The following is a 14,388-nucleotide window of genomic DNA, read 5'->3' on the forward strand; positions in this document are numbered from 1 at the left end:
CACCGTGTGCTTAGTTGTCAGAGTGCTCTCAAGATGCATTACAGAACACATACAGGAGAAAGACCATTTAAATGCAAAATTTGTGGACGTGCCTTTACTACCAAAGGCAATCTAAAAACGCATTTTGGAGTTCATCGAGCAAAGCCACCACTTAGAGTACAGCACTCATGTCCCATTTGTCAGAAGAAATTTACAAATGCAGTTGTTCTTCAGCAGCATATTCGTATGCATATGGGTGGGCAGATTCCTAACACGCCATTACCAGAGGGCTTCCAGGATGCCATGGACTCAGAACTCTCCTATGACGAGAAGAACATTGACACATTGAGCAACTTCGATGATGACATTGATGAAAATTCTATGGAAGAGGACCCAGAGTTAAAGGACATGGCGAGCGACTCAGCAAAACCCCTTATCTCTTACTCTGGGTCATGTCCTTCCTCACCGCCTTCTGTGATCTCCAGTATCGCTGCTTTGGAGAATCAAATGAAAATGATTGATTCTGTCATGAACTGTCAGCAGCTGACCAGTTTAAAATCCATAGAAAACGGATCAGGGGAAAGTGACCATTTGAGCAATGACTCCTCATCGGCTGTTGGTGATCTCGAAAGCCAGAGTGCAGGCAGCCCTGCAATGTCAGAGTCTTCTTCCTCCATGCAAGCTTTGTCTCCTGTAAATAGTAACAGTGAAAGTTTTAGATCAAAGTCCCCAGGTCTCAGCAACCAGGAAGAACCACAAGAAATACAATTAAAGACTGAAAAACCAGACAGCCCACCACCTGCAACTGAAAATGGAGGCGCGTTAGATCTGACATCCACCAACCCCGGAAGACCGGTCATCAAAGAGGAGGCTCCTTTTAGCCTGCTGTTCCTGAACAGAGAACGTGGTAAGTTTAAAAGTACTGTTTGTAATATCTGTGGCAAGCCTTTTGCTTGTAAGAGTGCATTGGAAATTCACTACCGCAGCCATACTAAAGAACGTCCATTTGTTTGTACAGTCTGCAATCGTGGGTGTTCCACTATGGGTAATTTAAAACAGCACTTACTGACGCACAAATTAAAAGAGCTGCCTTCTCAGTTATTTGAACCCAACTTTACTCTAGGTCCCAGCCAAAGTACTCCTAGCCTGGTCACCAGTACAGCGCCTACCATGATCAAAATGGAAGTGAATGGTCACAGCAAGCCGATCTCTTTGGGTGAGGTTCCCTCGCTTCCAGCTGGAATCCAGGTTCCTGCTGCACCACAGACAGTGATGAGTCCGGGGATCACCCCCATGCTGGCACCCCCCCCTCGCCGCACTCCCAAGCAGCACAACTGTCAGTCTTGTGGGAAGACCTTCTCCTCAGCAAGCGCACTGCAGATACACGAGCGCACCCATACTGGTGAAAAACCGTTTGGTTGCACAATCTGTGGTAGAGCTTTTACCACAAAGGGGAATCTTAAGGTAAGAGGCCAAATGCAACTGTAAAGGCTTGGGGGGATTGAGGTACTGTACTTGAACTTGGCCGATTTTAGTGTGTCCCAGAAACAGGAAAAAAGGGAGATTCAAGGCTCGTTGTATGCCGGTGTGTTTCATGCTTCTCCTGTGTTAAAGATAGGGACCGAAAAGAGGCTGTGCAAGGATGTGCTCTTTAAAACTGCTTCTGAGTGTATGCACACGTACACAGTGTGTTTTGTCTGACAATCATGATGTACAGACAGTCAGCTGGTATGCATGCTCTGGCAGTTCTTGTGGAACAGCACTGAAAAATAAGCTCACTCTAAACCAGAAATGCAGAACTATCTCAGCAACTAGTGTGCCTGTCACAGATTTCCATTTTCTGTTCTGCTTTGAGGGCACTGCAGACTAGAAAGCAGTTTCCCACTGATTTACAGCAGGTCACTGCAGGACTCGTGCCTCCTATTCCCGCAGTCCGCTTAACCACCAGGACACAGCCTGGGGAATACACTTTTAACTGTCCTGAAGTTCCTGTTTTTAATATTATATTTAGCAAAACGATTAATGCATTTGATGTGAGATAAAATATTAAGAGAAAAGATGTTGAAAGGGAAAGGGCAGAAAAAATGCCATCTCCTAGTATGAGTAAAAGCACTTGGTAATCTTCACCATGAAGAATTTCCAGCTTGCATACGAGACTGTCCAAACCTAAAAGGATGCATACGCTTTGTTCTTTTGGTGCACACTGAAAGATTATTACGGAGCTGGATTTCCCTTTGCACAGCTTGACCAGGCCTTAGAACCGTGTCTTAACTGGAATTGATTTATTTCCAATGTGAACTAAAAGACTTTTTTTAAAACCAGAATTAAAAGACCTTTTTTAAAAGCAAGGGGCTCGGCCCAGCCACTCATCTGGAAGATGCTAATGTGAGGGTGTTTCTTGTCCCATTTGCATTGCAGGTTCACATGGGAACGCACATGTGGAATAATGCACCTGCACGCCGTGGCCGTCGCCTCTCCGTGGAAAACCCCATGGCTTTGCTGGGTGGTGATGCACTGAAGTTCTCTGAAATGTTCCAGAAGGATTTGGCAGCTCGGGCCATGAACGTTGACCCCAGTTTTTGGAACCAATATGCTGCAGCTATCACAAATGGACTTGCCATGAAGAACAATGAGATTTCTGTCATACAGAACGGAGGCATTCCCCAGCTCCCAGTAAGTCTTGGTGGAGGTGCCATCCCACCTCTAAGCAACCTTACCAGTGGCATGGACAAAGCTCGCACAGGCAGCAGCCCTCCCATTGTTGGTTTGGACAAAGCAAGTTCTGAAACTGGAGCCAGTCGTCCTTTCACCAGATTTATTGAGGATAATAAAGAGATTGGCATAAATTAAAAGCATTCGTTACGAATAACTGTTGGACCACTACTCAACGCAACACTTGTCCTGTTCCATGTACAGCTTTTGAAGTTAAGCATTAGTTTCCTGACCTAAATGCATAGGTTCCCCTTAAAATTTTACCTGTAGCAGAAATACCCAACTTTGTGGCTGCTGAAAAGTTGTCTTGCAAGATCTGCATGGTACTTCTTTCAACAGTGAGTTTGACTGTTATTGAGAACTGTGAAACCATTTAATTTAACAGAAACAAACAAACAAAAAAACCATTGGATAACTTCATTAGAAACAGAAAGAGGCTAGTCTACGTCCACTTTCTTCTTAGAAACCTTAATATCAACTGAGAGAGGGGGCTTCGCTATGGCATTCTGTCACACTTGCTGGTTTTGTTCAAATTAGTTAGCAACTTGGACTATGTTTTTAGGAATCTTAATCTCAAATAAGTGATTTAGTACCCCAATGCTGTGTATTATTACAGTATCCTTGTCTGTAGTATTTATAATGTTAAGACTATGCGGGTAACAGACAATATACTAGCCCCAAATTTAAATGAAGCTCTTGTACTGCAAAATACATCTGGTTATGTGACCTTTCTTTTTCTTTTCTTTTATCTCTCTCTCTCTCTCTCCCTTATTCTTTTTCTTTTTTTTTTTTTTTTTTTAAAGCAAGTCTTGTTTTACTATAAATAAGTGGTTTATTTTAATGCAGACAAAATTGTGAAGTTTTATTGGGAAAGATAGCATGCTTTTCATGTGCAAGTACCTGTCAGTAACAAACTTTTTTTTTTTTAATTTAAGTATTTGTAGCTGCTATGTGGACAGTTGTTCTATTAAATGAAAAAAAAAAAAAAAATGTAGTGTGGACTTTAGCTCAATGATTGGAAAACAAGTTACAGACAAACCTTAGCACCATAAATTATTCACAACGTAATAAACAGTTGTGAGTAAATACTTCATGTTATCAAAGCTGTACAATAAAAAGGTAATGTTTGTATAATGTGGTTGCAAACTCTTAATTTATACTATTGCACTTTTAGTATTTTGTATTAGGGAGGTTTGTCTATAATTTGAAACTGAACTAAGATGTAAACTATTTTATAAATAGTACTTTGACTTAAGGAATAACAGGGGAAGCCCTGTTACACTTTCTGGTTTTGTTTTAAGGTCAAACAATGAGAGCTCTCTTAACTAAGCAGAAAAGCTGCAGAGAACTGTCAGATCCTTAGGAAAAATGGGCCTGCCATTTCTTAAATTGAAATGATTCATTTAACTTTCCTACAAAGCCCACTTAAAAGCGTGACCACCCCCAGCAGAATTCTGATGCATTTATCTTAGGAGTGTGATATTAATACAAGTCTAGGATAGATGACAGAGAACATTGCGTAGGTTTAATTTTACTGTGATCTGTTCTATCTTTCACACACACCCACCAGAAAGATGTTGACTGCCTAATAATGCGGGGAAAAGAAAAATAATAACTTTAGGGCAGCACGAGCTGTAGTATGTTATGTGTTTATTTCCAACTCTCACTGATTATCTTCTCAGATCGCTCTGAAGCACAATATACTCTGATTAATCGAATATAATTTTATGTTGATTGCATTCTTTCAATTACACTGAGTAAATAAAGGGAATGGTTCCACTCATAAGTCAGGCTGGGGATGCTGAGAAGACTGGGGCTTGATCAAAACTTGAACAGTAAACATTTTGTGTACTACCTCATTTTTGTGCATTACAAGCGTGGTGGAGTCTGACACTATGAACTTCTGTCCAGCAGAATTGCTTGAGGGACGTTATGGGTAGCTGGGTAACAGCACAAGGAGTTTTATGCCCCTGCGGAGTGAATCAGACAGTGAGGTCTTCTCATTTGAGACTGGAAAAATAAGACAATCTTTCTTACACAACAAAAACTTACTGTAAGAGGATGGTCTGTTTCTGCCATCGTGTAATGGAGTGCAAAGAGTTTCAAAGACTTAGTAGCTGTTTGTTTCTACTGGAAATGAGCAATGAACTATACGTCTCCATTTTTTACAATGATGAGATAGATATATAGATATACATATCTATATCTAAACAAAATTATGTATCTATAATGCCTCTACAACATAACATCTTTCTTTTGCCACAGTGTGTGAGTGGTTAGGGGTGTTTCCAAGCATTTTGAAAAAGAAAACTGAGGTGGCTTAATGTTGCTGCATTTCAGCAATTGAATGTTTTTATTTATCTGTGTCATTTTTGGTGTGAGTTTTTCTGTTAGTATTTGGTACCATGTAGTGTTATCTTTATTCCCTAAAGGATGTGTATAACTTAAAAAAAAAAAAAAGTTAAAAAAAAAGTTAAAAAACAAACAAACAAACAAAAAAAGGTTTAAAAAATAAAAGAAATAAAAAGGGGGGAAAAAAAAAGAAAAATTAAAAAAAAGATGAAAGATGTAAAGTGTTGTAAATAAGATGGTTGATGATGGTACAGTAAGACTGAGCCCATTTTGTATTCAGGGTTAGGTCATTCCTCTCTGCATGGTGAAGAGAGACACTATTTTTATACTGTGATACCATGTAGGGCTAGGAGCCTCCCTGAACCAGCTGGGAATTGTTACTTAGATCCAATATTTTTTATTATTGAATCTTGTTGGCTTGACACACCTACTGATTGAAATGGATGTCTTAGTCTAGGTTACTATTTTTGTCATATGGAGTTGAATAAAATGCAGGATGTAATATTATTTCTGAATTGCGTTCCTTGATTATTCTAATAACAGTGTGAGATAACGAGAATGAGGTCACTTGTGGTAGATTGGTGTCAATGGCTTCTAATCGTTGCATCTGAAAACTGGAATAAGGTTGACACCTTGTATTTAAATGCTGCTCTAATGTATATTAGCAGTGCAAAGGGGTAGAATTATTCAAGTCTCTTTTCCAATGAAAATAAATCCTCAGAGCATTTCATGCAAGACAGTAGAAGGAAAAAACAAACAAACAAACAAACAAACAAACAACTTGGAGGAGGGAAAGCAGCCTTTGGAAGTATTACTGCTTCAAACTGACTGCATTCTGCACACTTTTTATGTTCTGTTTACAGCAGAAGGTTCGTTTTCACGTTGTTTCAACATCTACCTAAAATCCATTATGTGCTGCGTGATATAAAATTTGAGAACAAATTGGTCAGAAGTTCAAATCCAAAAATTCAAAATTAAGAACCAAATTAACAACTCGCATCCATGCATTCCAAATGACATATTCTGTATAATAAAACCTATGCCTTTTTTCTTTATTTTATCAAGACCCCAACTCATCAAAGCATGTCTAACTTTAACCAAATTATTTTTTCATGCCAATTTAAATGTAACTTTTACATTCTTGAGGCTAGGCATACGATTAAGTATCTCCTGCAAAAACCTCTGCCTTCAAGCTGCTATGATCTGGTGACGGATGCCTGCTGCATTTAAAACGGACAAAAAATAAAGAAAAGCAAAGAAAAATCTGACTTAATTATCTTTTAGTGGCCTTGCTATGAAAATACTCTGTTCTATAAGGTCTACTCAGAGAAGGTACGAGTTTCCTCTGGTGATTCAACAACAGGTTTTTCTTGTGCTTACGTCCCTGCGTGCACATCTCTGAGCCTTGCTGAGAGAAATCCTGACGTGCAAAAAAAGAGAGGGCTCTGATAGTTACAATACTGTTCAAAACACAGAGAAAAGTTTTCTGCCTTCCCATCCTCCCCCACCAATGCTATCTATCCTTAAATAAGCAGTGGGGTATTTTTATTCTTATAGGAAGACGTTAAAGAATTTGAATAGATAGATGTGTTACACAGGTAAAAATAGTCAAAGTCTGCTGAATTACAGATGTTTAAAAGTAGAGCCATGTAGGAATTCTGTAATCAGAAAATGATGCAAGTTTTGGTATTTTCTGCGGAGGGTAATTTTACATTGTGAAAATTTCAGCAATGCTTTCAAACTCTTCACTTATTTTTTTTTTCCACAAGTGATTAGAAATAGAGTATTTATGACAAATGAGTGACATAATTACTTTTTTACCTGTTTGTGTTTGTTTTTTTTTTTCCTTTTTTCTCTGTGTGTGTATTAGCCCTCAATACAATAGCTATTCCTTCATCTATTTTGTCCTTTCCATCTTGGCAAATACTTTGCATTCCTACGGCTGCATTTGTTTTGTATTTCTGTTGACTTTAATTTACTTCTCTGCATGTACTCTGCCATTTGGAAGATACTGTGGGTTTTGGTTGTTGGTTTTTTTTTTTTCCCTTTTTCTCTAATTCTGCTAAAGTCAAAAGATGTACCTTTTTTTTATTTTTCTTTTTTTTTACACCTGTGTGTAATGCTAGGATAATGAACGATGAAGTAATCAGTGATATGATCAGGTATGTGTATAGCTCACAGGATGCCCTAGGAAACGTGCCATTCACACTTTTCTTTAGATGAAGGTGTTAAGTTTGTTAGTGTGCTGGTACAGATATTCAGGAGAATGGAGACTTTCATCCTAACTTCACCACACCTGCTGTTACACCGCTGGAAACTCCATGGCCTTCAATGGAGATACTCCAAATGATTAGCTATGTAGTATATTGAAAGTATGTCTAGACAAAAGTATCCTGGACTTTATTTTTAAAAAGAGGGAAGAGATAATATGTATATTTTAGTACACACTGCAAGATTATTAAGGAAGTCATGAAATCTGAATCTGAAAAACATGACCGTGCCCTTTAATGTAGAATTTGATGTGAGAACGCCATGTGAATAATCGGTCCCTTCTCATATAAATGAATAAAAGAGCTAAAAACTTCTATGTATTAAGTAGAAAAATGTGAAAAGCTTGCTGTGAGATTGCTACACAACATACACACTACCACGCAAATGCTTTTCCTTTGCATATGCTACAGGTATCAGCAGATTAATTAAAAGAATAAAACTTGTGCAGCTCCAGCGCATAGTATTTTATTTTTTCGGAAGGCAGAACGGCTCGATCAGTTGGCAAAGTGACAAACCTGAAAGCCAAAAGCTTTGCGTTGTGCCACTGACACATTTCAGAGAAGTGGGCAGGTCTCTAATCAGACTCCGGTTCTACCTGGCAGTTAAATAACCCTGGGGCCCCTGGGAATCTGGGAGTGCACTCCCTCTGCAGAGTCGACCAGCACCTTGTAGAAGTGGGATGAGTTGCACTGTCAGTAAAGATGGGAAAATACTTTTGTACCTACCTCACAGGGGTGTTGTGAGGAATAGTTTTATGTCTGTACAGTGTTTCAAAGATGGAAAATGCTTGGTATTACTGCTGATTTTAGAGAGTTTACAGTACAGGTTCTATTATTTATTATTTGTACACCAGTAGTACCTGCAGGCTTCAGTCAGGACTGAGAGCCTTGTCCTAAATGTTGTACACCAACCTAGATGAAACCGATAACAAAATTTTACTCAGTAACATTTTCCAGTGGGGTTTCTCCATTATCAAGTATCTATTTGATTACTCTAGTGGGCCTCATTCAATTATTTAGGTATTCAAATGGATTATCCGTTTTTGACTGCAAATGAGAGTTATCTGGTATCACATTTTGTTTTGAGCTTGTATTGATTTTCTTCTAGAAAGAGCACCAATTTTCTATGGATAATCTAGAGTCAAATCTTGCTATCAGTGGAATTCTACTGTACCTTTTGCTATTAAAGCTAAACGTTAAAATAAATGTGTGTGTATATATTATTATACACAAGTATATAATATACATGTACTTATAAACATGTATGTTTGAAACCTTTTTAGCTGCTTAGAATTAATTTCAAAATGTGTGTTGAGTATTTTCTTCAAGCGTTATCCATCTCAGATGCAATTAAAACATCACTCAATGGTGCTGGCCCTCATTAAAGGCAAACTGGATATCATGATAGCAAAAGACATATCATTACTATGATCATATTCCTGTAGGCGTATGAGGAAAGTTTCTAAGTCACAAATGTGTTAAAAAGGCTTCATTACATCATAAAAATCTTTACTTAGTTTATGTTGAAGTAAACTATTATATCAGGATGAGACACTCTCTGTATATAAGTATGTTAAAATAAATAATTATATAATTCCAAAGATAATGCTTGCTATCATTTGGATGTTGAAAAGAAAGCAATTTGTTTCCCAGATTGGCAAACGATATTTAATATTTTTTTAGACGCACGAATTCATAATGATCTGATTTACAGTGGTATGCAGAAGAATCTCTTAGAAAATGTTTCATGTGTTAAATATATTAGCTCAATTAATTCTGTGGATACTCTTGTCTTTTTTCTTTGAGTTTCAGGGAAATTTTCCTTTAGATTTATCTGAGGCATCCTTAATGATGTTAGCTACTGGTTTCACTGAGGCATCTCATGGAGTAAAGGTAGAAGTGGTGATGGGCAAACCTCTCGTTCTTTCACTTCTGATTACTGACATCTCTCCATCACGCCGTTCTGGTTGCCAGTTCAACATGATTATATCTGCATCTCTGCCATTTTTTTCAATCTGTTAATACTTGTTCTGCCACAATGTGCACTTCCTATAGGACCTACAGGCACACTAAAATAAGTAATGTATTAAAGATAGCCTGGTGATAGAGAGTAAGATGTCTATCTATACTGGTATTCCTATACCATTACCTGCTGTTTGCAGCAAATAAAATGTGCACATAAAAGAAGAGATAGGCACGGTTCCGTTTGTTTTCCATCACTTTATAATGAAGAATGTGTCTGATCTAGGAGGTTTGAGTTGGATTTTTTCTTTTTTAAACATTCTAGTTAAGAACAGTTGGAAACACTCATCTCAAGCAGTGGTGAGCACAACTTTTCAGGTAAGAGTTTTGTAGGTAACATACGATTGGGCCTTGCCTTTTCGTCTGCCTGTATTCCACTAAAGGACACATCCCAACAAATCTTTCTAGACCACTTAATAATTAGAATTTAGTCCTTCATGTAGCTTTTAGTCTACCATCATCCAATTCCAAACAAGTTTGCTGAAACCAGCAGGGTATCTAAAGTATTGGCCAATGTACATAATGGGTAGAAGAATAAAGTTCCCTGTGCATTTTGGAAATTTGCTCAGAAGAAAATTCAGCTGAATCTTCAAACAGTTGTTAATGTATCTGGTGTTATTTAAATGACACCTATTCCATCTTTTGAGAACAGTCTGGGCCAGACTGTGGTACTTTCTGTTACACTGAGTGGCCAAATGCTCCAGTTTCCTCTAAGTAAATTAATGGCATGTGCCAAGCAGTATTACTCATTGGAAGGATATTTTCATAAATGTTATCAAGCATCCTATCACAATATCTGCATACCAGCCCCATGGTAGATTATTACCAATGAGACTGATAGCTGGGGACATCTTTCTTATTCCTCCACCCCACTTCCTTTATGAAGAAGTTCACCAGTGTTTCCTCTGCAATGATGCATCGTGATGCATCTCACTTCTGTGGTTTCATTGCATTTCTGTAATGATCATGCTCTTCATCTTTAAGACAGTTTGGATTTACAGCAACACATCTTTCCTACAGTATGTTCAAATTGATGTCTTTTTTAATTTTGGGACCTGGTCGTCTTGTCCCTATTCACACCTCCATCTAATTCCAATCAGTTTTTCCTTCTGGTTCTATGAGTAGAAGATTCTGCACAAGAATAACCATAGCAACATCCAGCGTCCTGAAATTAAAAATCAAAGTGCTTGTCTGGTTGGGAATACTGCACACTCACATATTGATGTGTTCAAGCTTTTTAGCCCCAACTCAGCCTATTATACATATAAATAGTTCCATTCTTAAGTCCTTTATAACTAGAGACTCTTTCACACTGATCTTGGTTTTCCACACTTTTCTTAAATGGCCACCTATCAGTTTTCCCAAAAACCTGCTTCCAAATTACATTTAACTTGCGGTCAATTTTTTTTTCTGTGCAACAAGTGAATTGTAACAAGTAATAAACCAATTTTGCTTTATATTAAAAGGTCATTACTGGCTAAAAGACCACTGTTTCACAAATCTTAGTGCATTTTGTCTCTTATAATTAACAGTACAAGTTGGAGAAAATATGTTATATATAAGGCATGTCTATACCACTGTATGTAACAGATCTGTACTCATTTTAGAGTCTACATGGCCCAGCAAAAGTAGCATCCATACCGACACAGACTCTCTCACTCCCTTGAAAAAGGAAGTGTTAGAACCAAAGTCAGTACTGGGATTGATCTCCAGCCCACACAGTACTCTAAATCTCACCTGGGCTGATGATGTCCTCACCCTCCTGCCCTGGCTCCAGTTAGTCTGGGATGATTGCAAAGTGTGCAAGGATAAGCTTTTCTATACTGAGGATGAAAATGTGCTTTTTTGTTGTCTTTTTCCAGCACATTTTTACGTATCTCGCTTTTTAAAGTCTTTGGAATGAATTCCATACTGGATTGCTCTTTCCAGCATCTTTCTCTTTTACTGTCAGGAAACTGACTTTTCTGATATGGTTCCATAGTTCTCTTGTCATGCTCCTGTGGTTTCATAGTTCTCTTGTCATGAAGATGGGTTTACTCCACCAACTCTCTTGTGTGACAAATTTCTTCTTGCAGATTTTCTAAGAGGTACCCCAAGATCCAGTGAAGATGGCAAAACATCTTTTAGGACTTGTTCATTCATTTTTAAATCTAACTATGTTATCTAGGTAATTCTTTTTCCATATACACGTGGTTATTCAGGAATAATATTTCCTGAATACTTGTGTAGTCTCCTAAATAATGAGTTCAATTAGGCAAAGATACACTATGTAGCAATTCAATAACAAAAGTCCTGGGAGGTAGGAGGAGAAGAGGCTTGCCAATTGCTTAACACAGTATGCTGGATGACAACAAAAGACTTCGTGCTGTGTCATATTTGGCACATGCTGGCCTACAGTTATGCATAGCAACTCCCAGGGTTTAAGTAGTTCTTTACCAAGGTTTCAATCAAAAAAAAAGTAAAATAAAAAGCATGGTGTGCAAGTTAGTAAGACAACAACCTCCATTTAAAAACTCTTTGGGGATATTCAATCTTACAGAACATTAGCGTGGAAGAAAATCAATTTATCTTCCATTTCTGCCTAAAAATAATTAATAAACACTTTTATTTACCAATTCACTGACCTAACCACAGACAGCTGAACTGAGTATAAAGGTATGGCAGGTACATTTTTTAAAAGGATAATACTTTGCAAAAAATGTCAAGAAATCTTTGGCTCTATAGTCCAGTGGGACTGCTCTTCTCACTTTCTACTTCAAGTGCAATCTTCCTGAGTAACCTATCTTGTAAAACCTGGAGACACTTCTCATTTTTGAGAGAATAATCTTTCAAGATTAAAAGCCTATTTCAAAAAATTATAATGACTGTTTAAATGAAAACTTAGGCTAAATCAGAGCTAAAAGCAGATTTCAGGGAATCTGGGATGATATAATATCCACTGTCTGAAAGGGTGAGAACTTGTCCACTGCACTGGAAACCTGGAGCCATATCACACCTAACCACTGAGCTAAATTCACAGTGCAAGAGCAAGACCTTAACAACGTATCAGAAAGCAGAAAAAAATCCTTACTGATCCCACTATAGACTTTTTGTTTTGTTTCTAACTCATCTATATTTCAGTTCATTAACCTGGGGTTAGCTTTCCACAGCTTACATTTGACTTTTACTATCTTTACGCCAATAACTGGCTTTTTTGCATTTTGTTTTGTACCTTGACAACTGGTACTTTTCTGTTCACAGTATGCATTACTGAATAACAAGCTGTTGCATAAACTGTTTGTCTACACAGAAATGAGAAGAACGTGATGTTTTACTCCTTTCAGGTATCAGTTGATGTACTATTTCCATTCTTACACTCAGCTGAAAGGGGTAGGATTTTCTCATTTTTTATTTCAGTGTATGCCTTTAAATGATGTACGCCCACTGAATGACCTCCTGTTTGATCACTTGTTCTCTGTTCTGAAACAAAACAAGAGCAAGTGCTGGATTCTGCACGTGGGAATGGACAAACCTGGATGTATGTAAGGACTGCAGGAGAGAGGCTGGAGAGCAGCTCCATGGAAAGGAAACTGGAAGGTCTCTGATGGCAAGTTGAATCTGAGTAAGCAACATGCCCTGACAAACAAAAGGGCCAGCTGGGTGAGCAAAGAGATTGTCCTGCTCTGCTCTGCACCAGTGCAGTCTCACCTCAAGCATTATGAGCAGTTCTGAGCATCAAAACGTAAGGAATAAACAATTAGGGAGTGTTCAAGGGACGTCCACAGAGATGGCGAAGAATCTAGAGACCAAGATGTATGAGGACCAGCTGAGATAGTTTGTTTTGTTCAGCCCAGAGAACAGGAGGCTCAGTGGAGGCCTTATGGCAGCCTACAGCTTCCTCACAAGGGGAGCAGAGGGGCAGGCACTGTGATGCCAGCAACAGGACCCAGAGAAACAGCAGAGAGCTGGGTCAGGCTGGGTATTAGGAAAAGGTTCTTCACCAGAGGGTTATTGGGCACTGGAACAGGATCTCCAGGGAAGTGGTCACAGCACCAAGTTTGCTGGAGTTTAAGAAGCATTTGGACGATGCTCTCATAAGTATAGTTTGTTTTTTAATTGGTCCTCTGTAGACCAGGAGTCAGACTCAATGATCTTTATGCATCCCTCCCGACTCGAGATTTTCTCTGATTCTATGGAAACAAACTTCCACAAACTAACTTGTGTCCATGGATGATGTTCGCATTTCCATGAATCCACATTATATATTCTTCTTGTGGTTAATATGTAGGATCTGGGAGCATAAGTTTTTCTCTCAGACAGTTTGGGATTTTAGTCCTTTACTAAAATCTTAGTACTAAAGTGATCAGAAAAGGTGGTTTAAATTTATAGCAAAAGCTGGCACAAACTGATGTCAACAGCCCTGCTGAAAAACTGACCACAGCTCAGAATAAATTAAGCAGCAGACAAAAATAATGCGCAGAGGGATACAGAAGAAAGCGAAGGGAAGAAGGAATAGAAGCATGATACAGAGAAATGATGCAGATATATCCAGGCTATTAAAAATGTAGGATAAATTATCTTTTTATAGGATGTCAACAAAGAATGTAAGACATCAGAAAAATTACTTAGTGCACATACCTCTTCTGCAGACTGCTCCCATTTTCTATGTACAAGTCTCACAAAACTGGCCCTACTTCTAGTCTCAGCTGTTGCTGTGACAGTGGCAAGAGCTGCATTTGACAGGTTTGTTGTACATTGGCTTTATTTTCTGTGAAGAATCTCGGTGGACTTCTTGGGGGAAGTTCTTCTGAAGAGTTGCTGAACACTCAGGGAAAGAGCTTAGGATGGGCAAGCTAACGGGGTACAGCAGAGCCAGTATGGATCTGCTCAGCTTGCTTTTTAGAGAGACCAAAAGACTGAAGGAATGATTGGGAAACACCTACATCTCAGACATCTCAGAAAGGCTGGAAAAAAATTCCTAGAGATGTAGAGGAACTCAACAGAGCTTCCAACATCTGAGTTATCAAACTGATGTACCCACCTAGAAGTCAGAGAGAAATGAATGCAAAACTGT

At 38.5% G+C, this 14,388-nt stretch overlaps 1 protein-coding gene across 2 annotated transcripts in view; it reads left to right on the plus strand.

Moving 5' to 3' along the window:
* Positions 1 to 2,829, plus strand: part of SALL3 (spalt like transcription factor 3) — a gene marked incomplete at both ends in the record, with an annotated part of 19,595 nt that extends 16,766 nt beyond the window's left edge. The window contains 3 exons of one of the 2 annotated variants that reach the window (XM_079533364.1): positions 1 to 886; positions 1,103 to 1,443; positions 2,398 to 2,829. The exon at positions 1 to 886 is cut by the window's left edge and continues 2,048 nt beyond it. In XM_079533364.1, coding sequence (XP_079389490.1) covers positions 1 to 886; positions 1,103 to 1,443; positions 2,398 to 2,829 — 1,659 coding nt within the window. Of the gene's footprint in view, positions 1,444 to 2,397 lie in introns of both variants that reach the window. The other variant, XM_079533363.1, reaches the window with a different exon arrangement.
* Between the last annotated feature and the right edge of the window lie 11,559 nt (positions 2,830 to 14,388).

Source organism: Tetrao urogallus (assembly GCF_951394365.1).
Source record: "Tetrao urogallus genome assembly, chromosome: 3".
Lineage (NCBI taxonomy): Eukaryota > Metazoa > Chordata > Aves > Galliformes > Phasianidae > Tetrao > Tetrao urogallus.